The sequence below is a fragment of the Amblyomma mixtum genome, chromosome 6 (assembly GCF_055824585.1).
Source record: "Amblyomma mixtum isolate Tamu chromosome 6, ASM5582458v1, whole genome shotgun sequence".
Classification (NCBI taxonomy): domain Eukaryota; kingdom Metazoa; phylum Arthropoda; class Arachnida; order Ixodida; family Ixodidae; genus Amblyomma; species Amblyomma mixtum.
Window position 1 is genome coordinate 155,404,944 of NC_143017.1, and position 23,123 is coordinate 155,428,066.

Here is a 23,123-nt window from a genome sequence, read left to right on the forward strand (position 1 = left end):
GCTAAGCAAAACTGAAAACTGTTCCGGAGTCCAGCCCCCGCAGATGTAGCCAGCCGGAATAAGCGGAAATATACAAAGCCCTGTTGTGATAAATTTCACCGCTATCCCTTGCATTAGCGCACTTCTGTAGAGCTTTGCACTGGGCGACAACATTGCATGTCGAAGCGCCTCCTCTGAGTACTGTTGCAAGCACTCAGTTGCCGCTTCCACCGTGTTAGCTTTAAGTACGCACGACAGTTTAGTGAGCACTGTGCCGACATCAAGGAAGCACTTTTTGCAAAGGTCTAAAAAAGCACCGATCATTCGATATATTGGATCAGTGTTTGTCGAAGGTGAGGAAGGTTACAGGCAGCTACTGCTGCTGCTGAAATAATCTGGCGCGCGGCGTTTGTGATATGTTTATTTTTTCGTGGAGCAGCACATTAACGTTCTGTTCTGCTTGGAAGCAGCATGAACTATCAAGACAGCCCCTCCAAAAGCGACGGCATTTGTGTAGCGGTTTCCTTCATGTAACAAGCGTGGCTAGTTTTTCCGACACTACACCACAGGGATATTAGCTCTAGATATTAATTCAACAGTACCCATGGCATCCGTGTCACAGCTGGGTTGTTTGAGAGTCTTAACGTGCGTATACAAGCTGCGCAGCAGCATTTCGCACTGCGCGCTGATGCTGCTAACGCTGGCTTCGAAGGCCAGAAGTGGTGGATCTTCTAGTGGCGCCATCTGTAGTGGACAGAGCAAACTGCTCTCTGTGAACGGTCTACATTACTGAGGCAAACAAAGAGGCATTGGTACAACCTGTCAGCTTGTTTTACAGCCTGTGGCTTTTTGTGGCTTTTTGTGGCCTGGATGACCTTTCTCATGACGACTTTCTACTAGTAGTGCACTGAAGGGAGCACCAAACCTTGCTTGGCATGAGGTTTTTCATTGATGAAAAGTTCCCTAGCTTTTGTTACCTCTGGGCCATACCTTGCAAAATCACGAGTGCTCACTCAAGAAAATTTGGTCAACCTACGGGCTCACTCAAGCTCACACTCACACAGGCATGGGCTCACTCGAACTCATGAACTCAAACTCATTAGGCACACAATTCACACGGGCTCACTCAGACTCAGCACTCATCTGGTGCCAACCACCCATAGAGGCTCATGCCTCACTCAGACTCAAGACCCATCGAGGCTCACTCACTCATTTCAACTTGCAACTCATATGGACTCACTCATTTCGACTCATGACTGATCTGGGCTCACTCATTTTGACCCACGACTCACCTGCGCTTACTTATTCGGGTTCACTTGCACATTTCAACCTGTGACTTACCCAGGCTCACCTTCACTCAGGACTCTTATAAGCTCGCACACTGGACGCTGAATTGTTTTGAAGCCGAACGGCCCTAGTTACTTGCCTGAAATGCAAACACTGTCACAAACAGTGATGCGATGAGCTCTTAGCTGCAACTAGCCTGTAGCCAGGCCTGGCTGAGAGGCCTGTAGCTGCCGCTTGCGGGACATATGATCTAAGGCCGCTTTACGTGTTGTGCAAGCAAATAAAAAACAGCGACGGGAGAACTAGAGCAACTGCAATACAGCAAGCCACAGCTAATATCTAGCAAGACCAAGCGCACCGACTAATTAACTTTACTCACCACTCAGTAATGTTCTAGAGTGCAGCAGCCACAAAAATTACACACCGCAAAGCATGAAATTGCTCTGCATGATCATCTTGCCCCAAAGCATATTCAATATTATGAGTACACAGGAAACTCACGTTTATGAACGCTATAAACTCGTGGTCAATCGACATTGTGGATGCACTTGGGATCGTGGGATTCTTCAACCTCACATCATGGACTCATTTGATTTGATATAGGCCCACACTGTACCAGACTGACCGAGACTCGAATCAGAGTCTGAATGTGAGCCCGCTCTCACCATGACCCAGATCTTGATCTGAATGTCATGATCTGAATGTGATCCCAGAATCAGAAATCAGATCAGGATCTGAACATGAGTCCAGACTCACCACATCTCAAATCATGATCTGAATATGAGTCCAGGCTCACTCACGGCTCAGATCAGGATCTAAATATCAGTCCGGACTCACTCATGACTTGGATCGTGATCTTAAGTGAGCCCGAGTGAGTCGACTCATGACTGGGTCTGCCGACCTACGTGGTAAGGCATATGCAGAATGAGTGCCAGAAGAGAGTAATCTTCCAGTCACATGTAACCCTGTGGTATGTATTTTGCATAAATGCTGAATCATACCTGGAAATACTCCTTATGTGCCCTCAATGTGGATTGAAATGCAAACATCCGAGTGAATGGTTTTTTACTGGCTCTTCCAACAGCTGTATGCCCTCTTTTTGTGCCCCACTTTCTACTGATACATGTATGTAATATGTAGCATGTTCTTGAGCTTCCCTTTCCAAAAGTGGCTACTATCACAATAGCTCAGTGGATATTGCATTCAGCTACTGCACGCAAGTTTGATTTTTGTGTGCGGTGGCCTCATTTTAAGTGAGGCAAAATGCAGGATGTCTGTGTGCTTAGGTTTTAGTGCAAATTGCAGAACTGCAGGTGGTCAGTTCATTTGTTTTGTCTTGTAGTCCGCTGCATATCCTTGGCTATTGAAGTGAGGTTAATTATCTGATCTCAGTTGAATGTAACTTATTCTGATAATTCACTTAGCCTCATCTAATTTAATCAATTGTTTATCAATCAAATCCTGTCCAAAGCCATTGAGACCTCCTATTTTCCAACTTAGCATTTGTGAGACTTGTGCACATGAAAGAAAGAAAAGCTGTTCTACATTTTTAATTTTTCTAAATTAGTCACATGAGCACGTAGTAAAGGACACAGTGAAAGTTGATGATCATAATTTTTTATTACATCTTCTTGGCTGAAGACTTCACCTTCTCCTCTTGTGTTTGTATTGTGTCACTAGACAGGCCAATTTACTCTGTCCTCCGTTTGTGAACAGATTTATGTGAAACTTGTGCTTAGTAACTGCTGGTGCTGCTATCATGTGTTAAAGGAACAATCAGATACAGCAGACTGGCATATTGCAGACAAGCTGCTTCCATGGGTGACAGTAATAAATTTCACCACCACTATTTTAGAAAGGCACACTTTCCTAGTGCTTTTACTGCAGCAAATTACTGCTCAGTTTGCATAGTGATGTGACATAAAGGCAGCCATTTGCTTCTATTGACTTGTGAAGCAGTGCGTGCTGTTGCATTTGTAATCCTTTGTTCATTTTTTTTCTCTCTTTTTTTTTTCAGGAAAGAATAAAGTGGTCCCACACATTCAAGGGGAAATATTTCAACTTCATCGGCTACTTCTTCTCGCTGTACTGCATATGGAAGATATTTATTGTAAGTGTTCTTTTTAAAGGCAAAGGGGACATGTCATGGAAACTGTATGTGTCATTACACTTAGGCACTTCATTTACTTGCAGTTGTCAACAAATGAAACATGGTAGTCTTAGCACATGGCCTTAAGTGTATGTGGCACTTTGTGGCTCTTACTAGGTATTTTCTCGCTGAGAGGTAGCTTTCTTAGAAAAGCCATGGAACTGCTTGTGCTTTTCACATGTGCTTCATTGTCTCCTGAAGCATGCATGCTTCACCATGTTGCAAAATTCATGAAAGGCCATATGGTCGGTTTAGAGTTCAGGTGACCTAGGAAAGGCTTTGTCCTTGACTTTATATTTAGTCTTTTCAGTAATAATTTTTATCGATTTCTAATCTGCTGTCAATGCTTTTGGGTTCAGTGTTTAGTTCTTCAATAAGGAGGAGGATGAACATTTATTTCACCAGCCTGTGAAGCTGTAGTGGGTAGTCTTGAGTTCATGCTAGGTGGCCGGGAGCCCTTGGCAGTTGGTGACGTTGAGAGCCTGCTCCACAGCCTAGAGTTGAGTCTGGGGGCTGGAGCAGAGCAGCATGGCCTCCCACCTGTCAGAGTTTCCAAGCTGCATTAAGTCCAGAGGAGCCGGGTCCTTTGGACGGGCCCAAATTATACGGTCTAGAGTGGGTATTGTCTGGCACCTAGCACTGTTTCGGAGGTTATTGGCCAGGGTAGATTAAAGTGAAAATGAGAGCGGAAAGGAATGATTAGGTTTGAAGGTGCACCAAGTGTTTGCCAGGACCATAGAAATTTGTGGGGTCAGGGGTAAAACTGTCGCTCGAGGAGGGGTCGGTTGGTGTCATTTCATGACGTCACCCTACACTGCCATCAATAAAAATATGTGAACAATAAAAATGCATACTGTAGTGGCAGCTGTGCTGCAGCACAGTTCTGTGGCAAATGTTTCAAGCAGCTCCGTGCTATTGTGCATTGATGGCACCTGCTGGCTGGAAAGACAGTCATCTCTGTGCAGTCTTTGCCTGATTTATGGCGCTAGCTTTTGTCAGGGGATATTTTATGTGTTTTTGAGCTTTTGTAGACACTTCAGAAGGTAGTCGAGGTGGTCCATTTTGCTGTGGCTCTCTTAGCAAGAACCGACGGGAAGCTTGTGGTTAACAGTAACCATTTGTTCACTCACACCAATAGGTGCACAGTTACGGGCTCCTAGATTAGCTGGTTCACTGTTACTGTCTAGCCTCACACGCTCATGCATACGCTCACACACACAAACACTAAATTTGCCCTGCTTTGTATCTCAGTTTTTAATTTCTCTTTTTTTATGTGTGTTGGTATTTTGTGTTCTTTTTGCAGTGCACAATCAACATTGTGTTTGATCGTGTCGGGAAGGTGGATCCTGTCACAAGGGGAATGCAAATTGCTGTGCACTACATGGGATTTGATGTTGATGTGAGTAGATGCCCTCGTTTTCTGTGTTTTCTTTCCATCTCTCGTCTTGCTCAATTCCTGGGAGTTATCACAGCAGACATGAATTCAGAGATTGCACTCTGTAGTGATAGGAGCCCGACGGAGAAGATTAGCCACGCACTCGAGATTTGCAGTCGTGTTCTATTAATAGGACCCCCATTAATATTGGTGGCTCAAATTGTAAACAATTTTTTCCAGGGGCCAGAGTTTTTTAATGTATTTACGCCTCATAAGTACGGAAAGTGGCTGTTCAGAGAGTAGAGGGTTGAAAATGCACGAAGCCCATTGGGGCCTATATATTTTTGTTGTCTATTAATATGGACAATGATGGGAACAAAATTTAGACTCCCTGACTAGATCTTTTCTTTCCTGTATTTTGAGTGCAATACACCACTGACAGGCAGTGCGAAAATGCAATTGCCTGAGTAACGGCCCCTTTCCTTTGGGTGGTTTCTTGCTTCATTGTGCCAAGATGCATGGTCAACGGGCTTTACCATGTGGCATATTGCATGAATGACTCTGAAGAAAACTCTGCAACTTATGCTACACTGAAGGCTGCACTCAGCAGCTGTGAGCCAACTGGGTGCAGATACGTACTATACCGCTTCATCAGATGTGAACAGCTGTAGTTGTAGATATCTCATCACGCCAAAAGATGTCATCATGTGCCTCATGGCCTTCTAGGCGCTTCAAACCATACCGCATTATTTTAGCGATAATGGTGACTAGGATAATACGCTTGGTGCTCCCTAATTTTCAACATCCTCCCCCCCCCCCCCCCCCCAACTATGCACAGAAGCAGACCTTAATCACAAGTTTTTTTTTTCCTGAACTTTTTTTTATTTTCTGATTTTCTTTATTTATGATTCATTATTGTGGACTACTCACTTTATGGAAGGGTTTGCTCGGGAAGCAGTATGCCTGTATTAACGAGACACGACTGCATACATGGACACCCTGATTTTGGGTTTTTTGCTTTAGATAAATGCTGTTTGGTGTCATTGAAAATTATGAGCAAACTGCTGACTCTAACATTGACTAATTTCTATGGCATCTCAAGTATCTGCATTCAGCTTGCATGTTCCAAAGAAGGTACCGCTGAGTACGGTTTGACCGAAGTTCTGGGAGTGAAGACGTTTGTTTAAAAAAAAAAAAAAAGTGCCGGACATGTCCTTTACGAAGGTTGAGCTTGTAATTCCTTTTTTTATATGTACATATAGTACATGTTTTTGATAATATGCTTGTTTTCTATGGTTTCAGGTGAAATTTTGGTCGCAGCACATATCTTTTATCTTGGTTGGCATTATTGTTATCACGTCCATACGAGGTCTCCTCATAACGCTGACTAAGGTGCGTTGAACTGTTTTTTTTCCCTTGGATTAGTCATTGCTGGTTCCTTTTGATCTTGTACCGTATTTTCCGGTGTATAACACGCGGCTTTTTTTCAAAATTCTTGCTGGTGCGTCTTATACAAGGGTGCGTCTTATATGCGAATTTTTCGGCTTTTTTTTGTGAGTTCAGAAATTACTCAGGTTCATGTTGAAGCTTTTTTCGCCGGAAAATTATTGCTACCAATAACGCAGTTGTAACACGGCTATAATACGGGGACCGCCATGCGCAACTTATTTAGGTGAACTTTATCATGGAATGGCGGGGATGATGACTTCCGGGATCATAAACACGCGGCCGTTTCGGAAGCCCCAAGCAAAAGTAATGTGAAATGCCAAAAAGATGGCGACAATCACGCTTTTCGCCATTGTCAAGACAAGCCGGCATTTTTTTTTAGTCTCCCTTTGCAACTTTGTTTGCTCTGTGTACGTAGTACGTGCATTGTGCCAAGAGAATGTTTCAGCTGCATTGCCTCCAGAAAGGGGCAAACTTTTTGATAGCGCATCCGAAGATGAAGACTTCGAAGGTTTTAAGTGAAAATAAAATGCTGTTATGGACATAAGGAGAGCTCTTTCGTTTTTTTTTTTGCTAAAACGTGGGCGCATATGGCATGAGTGTTGCCTTATCGATCACTTAGCGTTGCTTAAGAACTCACAGGTACGGTGCATTTCACAGGTACGGTGCATTTCACGATGGTCACACAAGCATGTTTAATTAAGCCTCACTAGCCTAACTGGGTAAATTGGGGTGCGTCTTATACACGGGTGCGTCTTATATGCCAACTTTTTTAATAACAGCCTGCATATATGGCAGGTGCGTCTTATACAAGGGTGCGTCTTATACACCGGAAAATACGGTAACTATTGTACTCACCAAGTATACTTGTAAATAACTGTTCATCAAAGCCAGCATTAAAATAGAATTGAAAGGCAAGAACAGGTATAGATTGGAGATCATTATGGAATAGAACCATTTGCAGCTGGCATAATGTTATCTATTGTGGAATGACCGAAGAAAGCAATGTTAGTGCTGCCTCTGCCAATCTGTGGTTAACTAAACATGCTTCCATGCTCTTGCCAAATGTACATCGATATGTGGTGTCAAATTTTTGGCATATTCAGAGTAAACAGCTACATTTGAAGACAACTGTCTGTGCAGAAATCTTCGAAGCAGCGTATTTTTCTCATGAGAAATCTTATTTAGCGGAGCATTGGGTTAGAAGTCTCAAAACAGGCATTTAGAGCTTTTGCTGTACTTGAAGTCTTGTTATCATGTGCAATGCATGCGGAATTTAGGGAGCACTAGCATAACTCTGGAAGACTGCCATGGCTGCCAGCTCATTGCTAGATGGAGGAGACGGTTACAGCTTGTCCTCAAAACATAGTAAGGATGCATGTGGTCACAATAGCTTTCAGTACATGAAGGCTGTAAAAGTGTCAATGCACCCACTCAGTGCATCTAGGAATCAAAAATTGCAAACTTGAGGTAGTTAATGGTGACTAAGGGGGGCTCAATTTAACGAGGCTTTACTGAAGTGTGTTTAAGGGGGGACACTGGTCTTAGACCTATTTTCCTTATTTTTAGTCCGATCCTAATGAAACTGCACCACCTTGTTCAGTTCTTTATACTGATTTCAACAATGTAATTACCTTTATCATAAATTAGTCGGTTCCAAAGAATTAATTTTAATTAGTCATTCATTAGTACCTCCGTGCAAAAAAAGACTGCTCCATAAAAAAATCATTTTTAATGCATGGCTATATAGTATGGTGAGTAAACAGTGCAATAATCAAAACCATTTTTCCATTTTACCCTCATTAGTAATTTTACAGTGCTTCGAATATCAATATTCAAGGCATGAATGTAGTGCATCGATAAACTTTGCGAAATTATAAATTTTTGAAGTGTGATTGAACAAATCTGCTTTGATTATTGTACACACTGTGCCTTCAGATTTCCTTAGAAAACAGTATGACATATCTACCTGTCCTAGATGTTGAGATATCGACATACTAAGATAGCCAGATGTCCAAAATTTTCATGCCATTAAATTATCTGCTCCTGCATAAATTCAGCTCACATGATGATCTCAATTTAATATTATGGTGGAAATGTTGATTTCTTGAAGGAAAAAAGTGGTACAGTTGGAAAATAATAGCTGGAGATTCCACAAATGTCACTTTTTGAAAACCGATTTTTTGGTCATTTTTCGGTCTCAAAGACCAGTGTTTCCCCTTAACCGCACTGATATGTCTTCGACATGAGTTCAGTCTTCGTTTTGGCTGCTGCTAGCTGCTCTTGGTTTTTGCGAGCACAAGATCATGCTTTCTTTCGTTTTGTACTGTGGAGTGAAGTGACTATTTTTCTGCAGTTTTTCTATGCAATTTCAAGCAGCAAGTCATCCAACATCATCGTCCTGGCTCTTGCCCAAGTCATGGTATGCCCTGTTCAAGCTCTCTTGTGCATGCCTTTAAATGCGTGAACAAAATTAATTTTTGGCCCTTGTTTCGAACAAATGCTCTACCTTTGGTACAGTTTACCTCAGTCAAGCTATGGAAGTTAGCAGCAGTCATGATTTACCATTTCAAAGCACTTGTACAACAACAAACAAAAGTTTAGACTTTCTCGTTTATGTCCAGTATTCTCTGCTCATTTCAGGGGATGTACTTTGTTTCTTCTGTGCTTCTGATAAGGATGAATATGCCTGCAGAGTACAGGTGAGACCTGTAGCTGTTGTTTCTTGCGAAGGATGCATTTTACTGCTCATATCCTGCACATTTGTGTGTACGAAAATATGTCACGCTTAAAACGGTTGCCACATTGATCGCATCATGAGAAGTTGGCTTATACTGTTCTAAAGGTTATGGTAGATACTTTTTTGTGAGGTGAGTTTAGAGGGGCCTGGCCACAACATGTTGGCACTTGTGGCCCACCACACCTTGCATGTGCCTGCTCAGCCGCTGCAGCAACTCAAGTTGGTAGAGTTGGACGCAAAATTTGGAGCTCGTGGGTTCGGGTCCCACCGGTGGCGTGTGGTTGCTTTTTTTTCTACTTTCTGATAAATTATGTTTCAGCGATGAAATAATTGTGCTATTATTTCCCATATATCAGCACCATAAACTAAACAAAAAGAGAAACATGGTGGCAACAGAGAGGAAGTCTGGAGAAGAAGACAGGCAATTTTAAGCAACTTTTGAGCCCTTTCTTGCATCACCTCATGTCCTTGAGAACTTTTGACATCATTGGGAATTGTTTTCACTGCCTAATTTTCTTCCCCTTTCCAGCCGGGCTCATTGATTGGACAATACGCCTGTCCCCACTCTGTGCTGTGAACTGTACGCCTCCTTTCCTCCACTCTCTGCCAGGTCCATCATCACTGAGGTGCTGGGTGAGCTGCAGTTCAACTTCTACCACCGGTGGTTCGACGTAATCTTCCTGGTCAGTGCACTCACGAGCATCGGCTTTCTCTACCTGGCCCACAAGCAAGGGCCCGAGCGGGACACCGTCTCATAGCCTGGCTTCTGTGATAAGGTGGCAACAATTATTCCATTCATTAATACTGGTGCTACTTTCAATGGCTGTCTTCACAGCTGTCATGGTGTAGTGGTGGTGGGGAGCTGTAGCTGTTCCAAAGCAGATTTGTTTGCTTTGCCTATTGATAGCACTGTTTGAACTTCTTTTTGGGCATTGTCTTTGCTGCTATAGACACTAAAACTTTGGACATGAGATAATTTTCAGAATACCAGAGGCAGTCAACTTTATCAACACTTAAAAATACATGTCTGACACGGTTGTGATAAGCACTTAGTAATATGCCGGCATTCGCTAGCAAAAGGGTTGTTCATGAAAAGTTCCAAAAACAGTTTTGTACCTGCTAGGGAGTTTGTACCAACATTTGAGCCCCACATAGCGCTTTCAGAGGCAATCTCAGGCAGTAGCGGACCACTGAAAGTGCTGGCATGTACTGACAATATGAATATTTAGATATATCTTTTTACGTAGTTCTAACTTGACTGACTTAGTAATAAAATATAATCAGTCTTAAATACGGTAGGCGCAAAAATGGGTGTAGCATACTTTGACATTGCAACCGTGTAATACCTTGTTAGAGAAGTTTTATTTTTTGGAAATTTTGCAGACTTTTGTCCGTTTTTATTTCTGAATGTAAGTTTCTTTCTTTTTTCAGCAAATGTTATTTTTGACGAAACACTGATTTTTGTCCAGGGGTTTAATGTAGCAATTCTGTATGATCAATAGTCACCCAAAGTCTCTCTCAGTGTTTTCGTCATCCTGAACAATTTATTTACCATAAATGAACGTGAACATGGTGGTACTTGGAGCTGTGCTTGTAGAAGGAATTGATGTCGTCATTAAAAAGAGCAACTCAAGTTAACTGAGGTAGCCGGCAGACAGAAACAGAAGGGAAAGCTTACTTCTAAGAACTGTGTTTAACATGTTATCATTGGGTTGGCACACTGGATTGAGCACGAGGGTGTAGCATCACGGAGTCTGTGTGTTGATTGTAGTGATGGAACTGCCACTCCATCGTCGCGATAGCCAGAAAGTATTTTTTCATGATGCCCGTGTGCGGCTTCTTGCGAGTGTCCTATATGCAGTTGATTAACCAACTTATTCGACTAACTGCTCTATGCTGGTAATGATAGTGAACAAACAGTGCTTAGCTAGAAGGCAGCGAGGAGGTGGTACTTCCTGTCTGCAGAGGCGTGTAAGATAGCGGGAGAATACCTGAAATCACATGACTGCGTGCTTATTAACCAATACCATTGCTTCTGTATCATGCCCCTGGCTTCTCTACTTAGTTAATTTCCAGCGTTGACTGAGTGTAACTTGCATTTAACTGCCAGCCTGTTATGCTTTACATGCTAAGAATACTGACCTTTTTCGATTGAAACCAAGTTTTGAGAACTGAATTCAGCGTGCATTTATTGTTTTTTTTTTTGTTTAAACCAAAAAGTCCAGCCCCTATTTATAAGCATCTCAAATCGTGAATCTCTCTCAAAAATACATGCAAGTTTATTTATGATTCTGTGAAAACAAGTGAGAAGGGAGAACAAAACCCTGCATCAGTGTTCTTTGCTTATGGGCGGACACTGATGTGGCTGGTAATTGTACGAAGCTGATTAGCTACCTCCTGTCTTGTCTTACCAGTGCTGTGTGACCATGTCAGAAAGCATGGTGTAGGTAATTAGGCACTCATCTGTAGCTTCAGTGCAATGTGCATACTTCATTTCATTATTGCTGATTTTATTTTTATTTTTCGTTATTGTCTTTTCAGGCCAGACATTAACTCTTCAGTGCTGTGTGTTCCTCACAAGATGTATGAACACTTGACGACGCTTGGTTGGCCAAACTGCTATGGGATTATTAACAGGGTCACCGGTGACTACTGGCTTGACAAAAGATAACTATTCATAGTGTGATGTAATAAACTTTAATACAAATTTTGTTAGTCCAATGTTTTTAATAGAATTCCCAAAGATGGAATGTGTTTCAGTTAAGGAAGGAATCACTGATTACTAGGGGTGCGTGTGATTATTTGAAAATTTCGATAATGAATCGAGTATTATTCGATTATTCACATGATCATATAGCACACATTCAAAATTATCTATTTGAATATTTTGAATAATTTGAATTCAAACTATTCGAATTCTAAAAAGTTGGCACGATGTTCGAATAAGGTGAAAAAAAAAAGTAAAGCTTGTGCTTAGTTCACAGGAGCATCACACTTTTCCTGGTTACTGGAGATATTGAGTGAAGATTACTGCAATCATCCATCTGTTGTCTGGAGCTCTGCTAAATGCGAGTGCCACTGTCAACCTAAGTGTGACACCTGAGATCGGTGTTTCTCCACATATATAGTATGAAGTTTGTATTGTCAACATCCGAACCTCCCATCCAGCAAGAAGCGCACTTAGCAGTAGGTTGCAAGCAGACTAAAAACCATTCTGAGGCTTGTTAGCGGCTGTGAAGTTCTAATTTTGGCTAGTCAACATGAGTAAAACCGAATTACTTGATGACAGCTAACAGTGTGACTGTTTTCCAGTGTTGCTGCAAATAAAATATGTGCGATAAGCTGGCAGAAGGCGTTGCAGCGCCTTGCCCTGTCAATATGTTTCGAAGATGGTACCTGGCTGGAAGTTCTAGCAAAGAAAATGTGCCTTATTCCGTGAGCAATGCAGAGTCTGCTCTTTCTTGAGTTTGGTTGTGTCTGTAGAAGAAACGTGTGAAGGTTGTTGCACGTGTCTGTTGTGTGAACGTACGACTACATCAGGAATTACTGAAAAATCATTAAACATGGCTTTTAAACGTTTTTACTCTTTTCCCAGCAAAACTGGTGTAAGACATCAAAAATGTTGTTCAAAAGTTACCTGTAGAGTAGTTGGAATGAGAGCTAAGGCTATGAAATTGACTAGCATCTTCTAAATAGATGTAGCTTGTATTAGAGCTCAAAACTAGATTGAAAATTTGTCTAGTAGTTTTGTTTCTTCTACTAATGTATTTTTCTTAAAATCTACTGAATTCAGGATGTTAAGTTTTGCATGGAAAAAGAAACTGTCGTTCTACACTACTGAAACAAAAATTATGCACTTTAAAAAAACAGATTTATTGTGTTTTTCTTTCTCGATGCAATATAATCGCCACTCGTTAATTTTCTTTTAGTCGTAGAAATAAAAATAGTCTTCGGCTGTTGATTCTGGTATGAGTCATTTAAAAGACATTGATTGAAGCCTGTGAAAAATTTTGCTTCCTGAGAAAAGGGTACATAAACCTCCAAGAATGCTGTTTTAAAAAAAATTCAGATAAATCCTCTGAAAACGCCCACCTTTTCACTCCATGTGAGTGTGAAAAGGAAAAAAAAAAGCATTTTTGAAGTCTTGAGTATCCTTGTGTAATATATTTACCAAAAGCTAAAGAAATGTTTTCTCAGAAGGCCTTCAAATAAGAAAAAAAATGTTTTCTTTTTTTTACAAAACAAAGTCTCGCCTCATGTTAAAGCTGGAGAAAGTGGCACGTACACTGTTTCTCTGTGCTTATGGCATCAGAAACTGCTGGCCTAAAAGAAACCACTGAAACACTTCTGGAGGAAATAGAATTTCCAGACTAGTTAAGACTGCGATGGCATTAGTTGAAGTGTGAAGTCCACATGCTCAACTTTTGTCCCATGGAGCGACTTAGGGTTTCAAGGGTCAAAACGTGGATGAATACATTTAGCAATCTTTTCAACAAGCGAACACTGCCGGCAGAGTGCAGTGCGATGAAGAGTGAGCACGGGACAACACCGGATTTGATCGCGGATGTTGAAATTTAAAAAATTATTTTCTCTCTTAGACCAGTAAATGTTCCGATTACTAATAATCTTTAATTGGATCCCATTGAATAGTCCTATGTAGTGTACTGTCTGACGTCTTTTTACTGCGACCACCTCGATACGCAATTTCACACTAAATGCACCTTTTTAGTAAGCTTACCTTTGTGGCTGCAGCCATATTTCCGCTGGGCTGTGACAGCAGCGATCTGACTGGCTGATTTCACAGAGGTCGCTTGGTGCATGTTTGCGGCACAGTCCACAATTCACGCATCATCAGTCATGCTGTAAACAGTGAAAAATCTATATGCGGCAAAAAGCACTTTCTTCCATGTTTAGAATTTTACGAGTGACACGATTTATGCTGCTTGAGGAGGCCCGAAACATTTTTTCCGGTTTCATCGCCTTCTGGGCAGTATCATGTATGGGAAAAAAGTTTGATGACTACTGTATGAATAAATATGTTTCTCAAAAATTCGAAATGCTTTGAATTCGTACTCTTTTCTGCATTTTTTATTCATGTGAAATAGACAAAATTCTTATGCATTTATGTTTGGAGATCCAATGTAGTTCAATTATCTGGTAAGAATCTCATGGCGATGTGTAAACGCATGATTTTAAAACTTTTTCTTACTGTGTTTTGCTATCAACTGCGAAAATAAGACGGCGGCCATGGCATGTTAAATATTTTTCTTCAAAAACAAAATATGCTCCTCCCTATAGACACCATTCAATGTTGTGACAAATACTATAATCTACTAGACATGATGCAATGCCACTGCTAAGAGAATGCCCTCACAAATGAGCTGTGGGAGCCTTGCTGTTCAGCTCGGACCTGGCTGCACAGAAGAACATCAGCAACTTGGCCCGCGCTGTCATCCAGGCTGAGGAACTTTATCCTCATCCCACCGTATTTAGCAAAAACTTTGAGATCACTGCATCGGCCCACATTGGAGCAATGCGAAAGCAAAACGTCCACACACTACTATATCGACGCCCATGGCTGTTCTGACTTCCATGTACTTGTATCGACGTCCATGGCCATTTTGACGTCTAAGTGTATTTTTTCGCTTTTAATTAATAAACTGATTACACCTTATCAACCAAATTTCTCCCATAGCAACATTTTATCACACACTATCTGTCACAATCGCACATTCACACATCTTCAGAGAACGACGTAATCGTGCAGACACGTTTTGCTGGCATGACAGAGCCATATAATGCTCTCGCATTAATAAAAGTTGTCACCACCACAAAAAACAAGTACGAGAACGTTTACCACAGTGATACGAAAGACAATTTTTTTTTTTTTAAGGAGTCCAAGATGGTCAAGCACAAAGTCTGGACCAAATGGCATGGAATGACCCAGAAGCCAATTCTCAATAAGATGACAAGAGTTGCCTTTTTGAGGTGGAAGCAACGCACTTATAGTTCTATCCAATTTTCAATTAGGTGTACGTCATGTGTTTGTCGTTGATAACTCCACCAATTGCTGGTGTTTGATGTAGACTGTAATTTGCTTTATCCGAGTTCATTGAACGATTCTATTGAATCACATGATGGATGACCTGGTGTTTTGCTGGCGAGCGGCTTGGAGTCTTCTTCAGGGTGAAAGGGGCTGTTTAACCCATTTTTTAAAGGTGTTAACTCTGTTTGCTCTGTGCTCATGTCTTTACCCCTGCAAAGTCCAGGGACGGAAAACAGATGAGAGTTGTGAACTTTCTTCCAAGATTTAATCACTAATGAACCTTTTAGAAATAAAAAAAGATTTAGTTAGAAAAAGACTATCATAACATAATTAAATTGAGCTAATTTTGATTAGTTCTTCAGGCATGCAGACAAAATTAAAAATCTGGTGAGAGATGCAGAGAAACATGCAGTAAATAAAGTGCAGAATTCAAAACTGCTCCACTATCTGCCAATGGAGCACGACGACCTCAGAAATTTCAGTCTGTTCTACTGTTAGCATTAGCATTTGCATGGATTTATCTTTCAGCAGGCCTCCTACATCTCTAGCAGCTGACGCTTTTATCCTGCTTTGTTAAATATTTCGGAAAAAAGACCATTTCCTCGAGTATGTGAGCAATTCATGTAGTTCGGCGAGTACAAATTTAGTTGGCAGCGCGAACTAAACATGAACTTCAAGTTGAATTCTAATATCCTGCATATACCTAATTGTAATTTTTCGCACGGTCGATTCCTGTGAAGTGAAATGTCTCCAAGTGCCTCCACCTTGAACAGCAGAGCTATGGTGCTGAAGCATACTTGCATGAGCTGGGGCTGCGGAGTGAATGATCTGATTCATCTTGGTCTATGGAGGTGGAATGGCGTTGGAGTCTCGCTTAACTCCCGTATAGGCGTTGACCCACTCTGAAAGGGAGAGTTGGAGGGCTAAAATTGTTGCAGAAAAATATTCTTTTGTCGCATTGTAAAGCGGAGCGCGCACCGTTGGAGTCAAGAAGTTAGGATTTATACACATTCGCAGCTCAAATCTTAACTTAGGTGATGCTTGGTTGGTGCTGATCGGCGTTGTGGCATCGCAACACTTACTGCATCACGCAACGGTGGTGCTGGGAATATGCACTAGTTTCCACAATGTGCGCACTGTCGTAAGCTCTAAAATGACTCTGGGGAGGTCATTATAATGGCCAAGAACTGTACAAGGGGTTCTGTTTTATTCAGTACGGGATTTGTATGACTGCTTTACAATACTTTCATAGCAGCACTTTTGATGTTGGGTCATCTGTACAGGTGGATCCCTGGTTCAGCAATACTTGCGAATGTAATTATTTAATAAACGATTATGTTCTATTTTTTATTTATATGTGCCAGCTATTCCAGACTAAAATGACACGCCCTGTATACGAGGTCTGTTAGAAAAGTATCAGACTTTATTTTTTTTTGCGAACACCTGATGGATATGAAACAAGCGCGCTTGCATCACGTGACCTTGAACCTTCGTGCGCATGCACGAATTTTTTCCCGCCTGCCGATAGCGTCAGTCACTGGGAAGCAGCATTTGAGTGAGGCGGTGCGCAGTGCTCTCGTCGGTTTTTTATTGCAAGGAAAATGGCGGTGCGACAGGAGCAGCGCTACTCCATCAAATTTTGCCATGAACTGAGCGACAGCCAAGTGGAAACCATTCGGAATATTCAGATGGCTTTCGGTGAAGATGCTATGAGTAGCACACAGATTAAGCAGTGGTACAATTGATTTAAAGATGGCCGCACATCGGTGGAGAGCGAGCCACACTCCGGTCGGCCATCAACATGCCGAAATGACCAGGTCATTGACGAACTGAACGCTGTGGTGATGCGGGACCGTCGCGTGACTATCCGAGAAATTGAGGAAGAGGTGGACATGAGCAATTTTTCCGCACATTCCATTATCAGCGAAGATTTGGCCATGGAGAGAGTTGCGGCGAAATTCGTGACGAAGCTGCTCACGGTGGAGCAAAAGCAGCTTCGTGTTGAAGTCTCACAGGACATGCTGGATTCCGCAAACAGTGACCCCGACTTAATCAACATCATAATAACTGGTGACGAGTCTTGGGTGTACAGGTACGACCCGGAAACCAGATCCCAGTCGTCACAGTGGAAGCATTCCACGTCACCAAGACTTCAGAAGGCCCGCCAAGTGCGCAGCAATTTGAAAGTGATGCTTACTGCTTTCTTTGGCACCCTCTGTGTGGCAGACCACGAGTACGCACTCCACAGGGTCAAACAATGACCAAAGAGTGCTACAGGGATGTCCTTTGTTGCCTACGTGATGCTGTGCGGCCCAAGAACCCGGAGTTGAGGTCAACAGGAAAGTGGTGCATCCATCACGACAATGATCCCGCACATTCCTCGCTCTTGATTCGGACTTTTTTGGCGAAAAACCAGACTCCTGTAGTTCAACACACTCCTTACTCTCCTGATATGGCCCCTGGGATTTCTGGCTGGTTCCCAAAATAAAAAGGCCATTGAAAGGAGTGCGATTTCAGACAAGGAAGAACATTATGGCTACAACGACAGCTGAGCTAAACTCCATTCTGAAAGGGGCCTTTTCGGAATACTTCCCAAAATGGCAGCACCGCTGGGAGAAGTGTGTGGAGTCCCAAGTAGACTACTTTGAAGGTGACTAGGTTTGGAACGCTCCAGTTCTGCAAGTTTTTTGTCTACGGCCAAAGGTCGGATACTTTTCTAACAGACCTCGTATAAAGGCGTTGCTTGATTTAAAAAAAAAAAAAAACACGGTGATGAGCAGCTTACAAAAGCCAGTTTTGCGTGAAGGTTATGCTGCCAGGCGGGCACAAAGTGAACCTATAGTTGACGTCGTCAGTCGGCTAATTAGCTAAAATCAATAAACTTTTTCAGTCATTGGGCCTAGCGTGCATGTTTATATCGAAAACTTAAAGTGGGCGCATTTCGGTACATCACTGCAATTAGTAAAACTCTCCTATCACGCGCATGTTCGGAGATATTTGCCTCCAAATATCGCACTCAATCGCCGCCATTGCTTCTGCTAAGCAGTGACAGACCATCCTGTACCTGGCGTGATGCAGCGCTTGCGCTTGTCTTATGACAAGGGTATAGTGCCTAGAATACTGGCTAGTGTCTCGAGCGGAGGGGTCTCCGTATGGGAGGAGGTGGCAGCACCAGCGCTGCCTTCCAATTTTCGCCGCCAGAGGGCGCTTCCTGTCGTAAAGGTGCTGGATTGCTGCAGTCGCCCAGCCAAGCATTGTGTTGTGCACTGTGTTTAGCTTGCGTCTGCGCGTTTCTTTGGTTTTGTTTGCGCTGTGATTTGAGCAAATGAACTGAAAGCTGCAGCGACTAATCGTGCTTAAGTTGCTTCAGCTCAGTTGCCTTGCCAAAACTTGGTTGCCCCGAACACGAGGCAGCAACCAGGCTGTGGATTGTTGTTTTATGTTTTGCTAAGAATTACGTTTTATGTTAAAGGGCCAGGCAAAGACAGAGAGGCACGAACGCAACGAAAAAATTGTTGAAGTTCAGACACTGCAACTAGTTTGCTAATATCAATACAGTGTTTTCCTTTCTGTATATGTAAAGTGCCTTGCTTAAATAGTATGGCTGTGTACTGTTTCTAGGCGCTTCTCTTTATAACTGTTGATGAACGGTCTCTCCAGTGACCAACTTCAGATATTTTGTTCAGTTAATAATTCAGTGCCTTGCTTACTTTTTACAAACTTTTAGCAGTGACCAGTTATTTTTACCTGTTTATTATGGCTGTAGCTTTACAGTTTGCAGTATATTGTAGACATTTGTAGAAGAGAATCACTGATAGGATCACTTTTTTGTTTTCGTTCTTGCCTTTTCTTCCCTTAAAAGATGGAACGAAAATTCGCAGACACCTGCATAAAAACTACTTCTTTATAAAGCGAGTTCTAACTTCCAAATGAAATGCAACGAGTCCTCTTCAGGCTGCATATGTTCATTACATACGATCATCGCAAACAGATGCAATGTTGGGAAAGAGCCCCTGCGATTTTTTTTTGCACATACACGACGCTATTAAATATTGTCTGACTGATATATCAAAATTCCAGTACGCGCGGTTGAACTGCAAAAAACATCGGCATAACATGTCCAGAAGTGTAGCACTGGACTGTAGAACTGAAATCCCTTGGGTCATAACCTTTGCAAAAGCTATGGATGCTATTTCCTAATACCAGTGTCACACGGGCGCTTCCGATTGCTATCGATCCGTTTGAGGTGAAATTTTTTTTATCGCGATTTAAGAATGGTCGCCGCTGCGAGGTCCAGCCACCTGCAGCATACTGCTGGTAGAGCATGACAGCATGACAGTGCGCGCAACAGCCTACGGTCGCGGTTGAGATGGGCGGATCGCAGTCGACTGAATTCGGATCGAGTAAAATCGTGATCGAAAGTTCCCATGTATCAGCAACGAATCCGGATCGGAGAGTTTTCGGGGATACTGTGGCCGCAGCTGTCAGCCTTCGGTGTTTGTTTGAAGTTGGTAAGCTGGGCCTCTCGCTGGATATTCGGCATTTAATTTACCTTTCTTTTTTTTTCACTTCAGGGGTTCTGTACAGTGACGCTGTACAGTGTACAGCGTGTTCAGTGTACGGTGGAAAGAATAAAAATTTTACGGATTGGATCTGGTAGTAAATCGGTACAACCATAGTACTTGTACAACGCATCGTCGGTCTCGCGGCGCTGTCTCGGTTGATGATTTTCTACGGACAGTGTTAGGCCGTTGAGTTTATCTTCCGTCGAGAAAGGTTTTGAACAAAAGTGCTCTCAAAGCACGGAGAAAGATGGGCTGCGTAGCGAAAAGCGCAGCGCATGGTTAGTTACCAACGCCGGGCCAAGGCCGCGAACGCTGCGCGGTGGCACCTTAGCGACTGGCAGCGCCACCCTGCGGTGGCTTCGGGAAGGCATCACCACAGCGGCCACGCGAGCGCGCGCCCTCGGCACACTAGCCAGTATATTCTAACAAGGGTATGGTGGCTAGCCACCATAACAAGGGCGTAGATCAAAATTCAGGGGGCACTTTGGCTCTTTAAAGTGCTGCAAGGCGAAAGCGTTTCCTGGCCACTGTTTGTTTTTATTTACTTTTTATTTTCCATATTTCGTTTTTATTTATTTATTTGCTCCTTTTCTTAATTTTATTGTTTTTTATTTTTATTTTCACATCTTATTTTTATTTTGTTTTATTTTTGTTTATTCTTATTTTTATTTTCCTTTTCTTGACTTTACTCCTTTTATTTTATTTATGAAGCCCATGCATTCACTAGATGCGCCTTTATTCATGCTGGAACCTTGAGCCTTTTAAGCAGTGACGCCGAAAGGCGGACGAATCTGCCGACGCGTCTGTCTACACGGCTGCCGACGCGTCTGCTAACGACAGTATGAGGCATTAAAGGCTTTCGCCTTAAAATTCAGGGGAGCACTTTGCTGATCTAAAGAGCGGTGAGGCGGAAGCCTTAGGCGCGGGGTTGCTGCTTGTGTCACTGATGTGTGGTTTTAAGGTGTTGAGCTTCGCCTCTGGGCGGAACGCGAAAGCGTCTTGCAACGCTGCCAGGGTGTCCACCGAACGCCATCGCCCGTTCGGCTGTGCACCTTGCTCACGGTAAATTGGTTTTTGAGGAAAGGAAATGCATCTGTCTAGCGTATATCGGTGGACACCTGAACCTCGCCGTAACGGGAAGGGAGGCAGATGGGAGTGAACGAAGACACCGTATTCACTAGACGTGCCTTTGTTCATTCAAAACCATCGAGCTGGTATGGCGGAGCGAATTGAGTCGTTTTTAAATGTGACAAGATTGTTATGTTCTTGGGTGACATGAACCAGTCGACCGGGCCAAGCCTTCGCCCGTACGTGATAAGAGTGCTGAATTCTTGCATGCTCTGGTCAGTTAATATTGTTTAGAGGATATAGGAAGTGTTTATATGACTGGGACGCGACCGCAATACACGCACTTTCAGGGAGACAGCCATGCTCGACTGGACCGTTTATATGTGTCGTCAGACTTTGTTCCTTTGTGTACCTCGTACGAAGTCAAACCGGTTCCATGGATTTAGCGACCATTGTCTAGTGGTTGCAAACTTTGGCAGGATACGCTTTAAAAAGCCGTTTAATTGGGCTTTATGGAAACTCAATGTAAAGTTTTTGGAGCAAGAACGCTTTGTCAGTACAGTAGAAAAAGAGCTAGAAAAGCTGCTCATGGACCAACCGTCAAGTTACGCTGTTCAGTGGGAAGAATTTAAGCAGTTCGTCAAAATGAGGGCAATTGAAACAAGCAGTGTTATAAGATTTGAAGAAAAGCAGAAGGAAATCCAGCTCCGTGAGCAGCTTGCGCTGCTCGTTAATGTAGAAAGCACTCAGCCAGGAACTTGTTTTAAAGAAATAAGAAATACAAAAGTGCAGTTGGAAAAAATAGATACAGATAAGTACAGAGCAGCGGTGGTGCGCGCACGCGCCCAGAAACTGTGGGCAGGGGATTCGCCAACAAAACGAGCATTAGGCGATGAAAAAAGATACGCTTGTCAAAAAGAAATACGCCAGATACAAAACGGCGACGAGGTATCGGCCGATAGCGTCATTATCAAGGGCGTAGTCAGAGACCATTTCAGTGACTTGCTGGGTCACACGCGAAGGGCGGAGGGCAGTTTCCATAACGATTTTCTACCGCTTATGCCAAGGCTCGACGATGAAGTCATAATTCGTCTTGAACAGCCAATAACCGTTAAAGAGCTAGAGGAAGCAATAGATCAACTGCCATTGGGTAAAGCACCCGGTCCTGATGGTTTAGGAGCCGCCTTTTACAAATATTTCAAGTCCGAAATCGCCCAAATTCTGCTGAAAGTTATTGTCGAAGCGTACGAGAAAAAGCGTATGCCATTGTCATTCACAACATCGCACACTGTACTCATACCGAAGTTTGCTGAGCCAGAAAAACGTCTGTTGGTGGGGTCTTATCGCCCGATAAGCCTCACCAACGTAGATTATAAGATATTCATGAAGATTCTGGCAAAGCGAATTCAGGGCGTCATAACCATGCTAGTGGGGAGTCATCAAACTTGCGGTATCAAGGGTCGGAGCATTGCCACTAATATACACATAGCGCGAAGTGTGCTTGAATGCTGCGATGCACTAGGCGACAGGGTGGCAATGATGCAGCTAGATCTCGCAAAGGCCTTTGACCGTGTATCTCGTGAGGTTCTGTTCAGCTTGCTAGATCATGCTAATGTGGGCTGTGTAATAACGGAGGGCGTACGAATGGCGTACGCGAACTGCACAACGCGCGTCATTGTTAATGGGGAGCTGACTGAAAGCCTACACGTACAGTCGATCGGGGACAAAAGTCTCCGGACCACGTGTTCCTCTAACGAAGCCGATAGCTCTGCTATTAGTCGGCGGCTGGAGACCACACTTGTGGAGATGAAAGTTAAATTTTTGTTCTTTCATCTCCACAAGTGTGGTCTCCAGCCGCTGTCTGATTTTAGAGCTATAGGCTTCGTTTGAGGAACGCGTGGTCCGGAGACTTTTGTCCCCGACTGTACGCTCTTCAGTGAGGCAGGGATGTCCTTTGTCACCCCTCTTGTTCGCAATTTATCTTGAGCCCCTTTGTCTGGCTATACTAAACTCTGAGTGTATAACTGGCTTCAGGTTACTGTCAGCGCATGTAAAAATCTTAGCTTATGCTGACGACATCGCCGTGTTCTGCTCAAGTAAACAGAGTATCTGTGAAGCCACGGCTGTTGTTGAGAAGTTTTGCAAATGCACCGGGGAGCAAATAAATTGGGAGAAGAGTTATGGATTCTGGCATGGTGACTAGGAGGAAACGCCAGACTATTACTCCCGACTTCGGTGGGCCACAACTCCGACGACGTATCTTGGAGTACCACTGAACTCTTATAGCAACCCCGGACCATACTGGAATGAACAGGTGGCAATGACAAAGGAAAAGGCCAGTGGGTGGCAGGGGCGACCACTATCAATGTTCTCGTGCGCCACTGTGTGTAACCTGTTCCTCATCTCCAAGATATGGTATGTCATGAATGTGTTGAGCGCCTCACGGATGAATATTCAAAGGATCCATC

The 23,123-nt window shown here is 43.0% G+C and overlaps 1 protein-coding gene and 1 long non-coding RNA gene across 2 annotated transcripts in view; one reads left to right on the forward strand and one right to left on the reverse strand.

Moving 5' to 3' along the window:
• Positions 1-11,686, forward strand: part of GPHR (Golgi pH regulator) — a 27,062-nt gene extending 15,376 nt beyond the window's left edge. The window contains exons 10-16 of the mRNA XM_089549825.1: positions 3,284-3,376; positions 4,719-4,814; positions 6,093-6,182; positions 8,593-8,658; positions 8,880-8,938; positions 9,587-9,752; positions 11,518-11,686. Of these exons, the coding sequence (XP_089405951.1) occupies positions 3,284-3,376; positions 4,719-4,814; positions 6,093-6,182; positions 8,593-8,658; positions 8,880-8,938; positions 9,587-9,734 (552 nt within the window). The 3' untranslated portion in view covers positions 9,735-9,752; positions 11,518-11,686. The remainder of the gene's footprint in view (positions 1-3,283; positions 3,377-4,718; positions 4,815-6,092; positions 6,183-8,592; positions 8,659-8,879; positions 8,939-9,586; positions 9,753-11,517) is intronic.
• On the reverse strand, positions 2,814-19,907 carry LOC149340902 (uncharacterized). The gene is made up of 3 exons (XR_016283660.1): positions 15,820-19,907; positions 13,715-13,836; positions 2,814-3,955 (listed from the first exon to the last, which is right to left on the reverse strand). It is a non-coding gene; the product is annotated as an uncharacterized LOC149340902 (long non-coding RNA).
• Between the last annotated feature and the right edge of the window lie 3,216 nt (positions 19,908-23,123).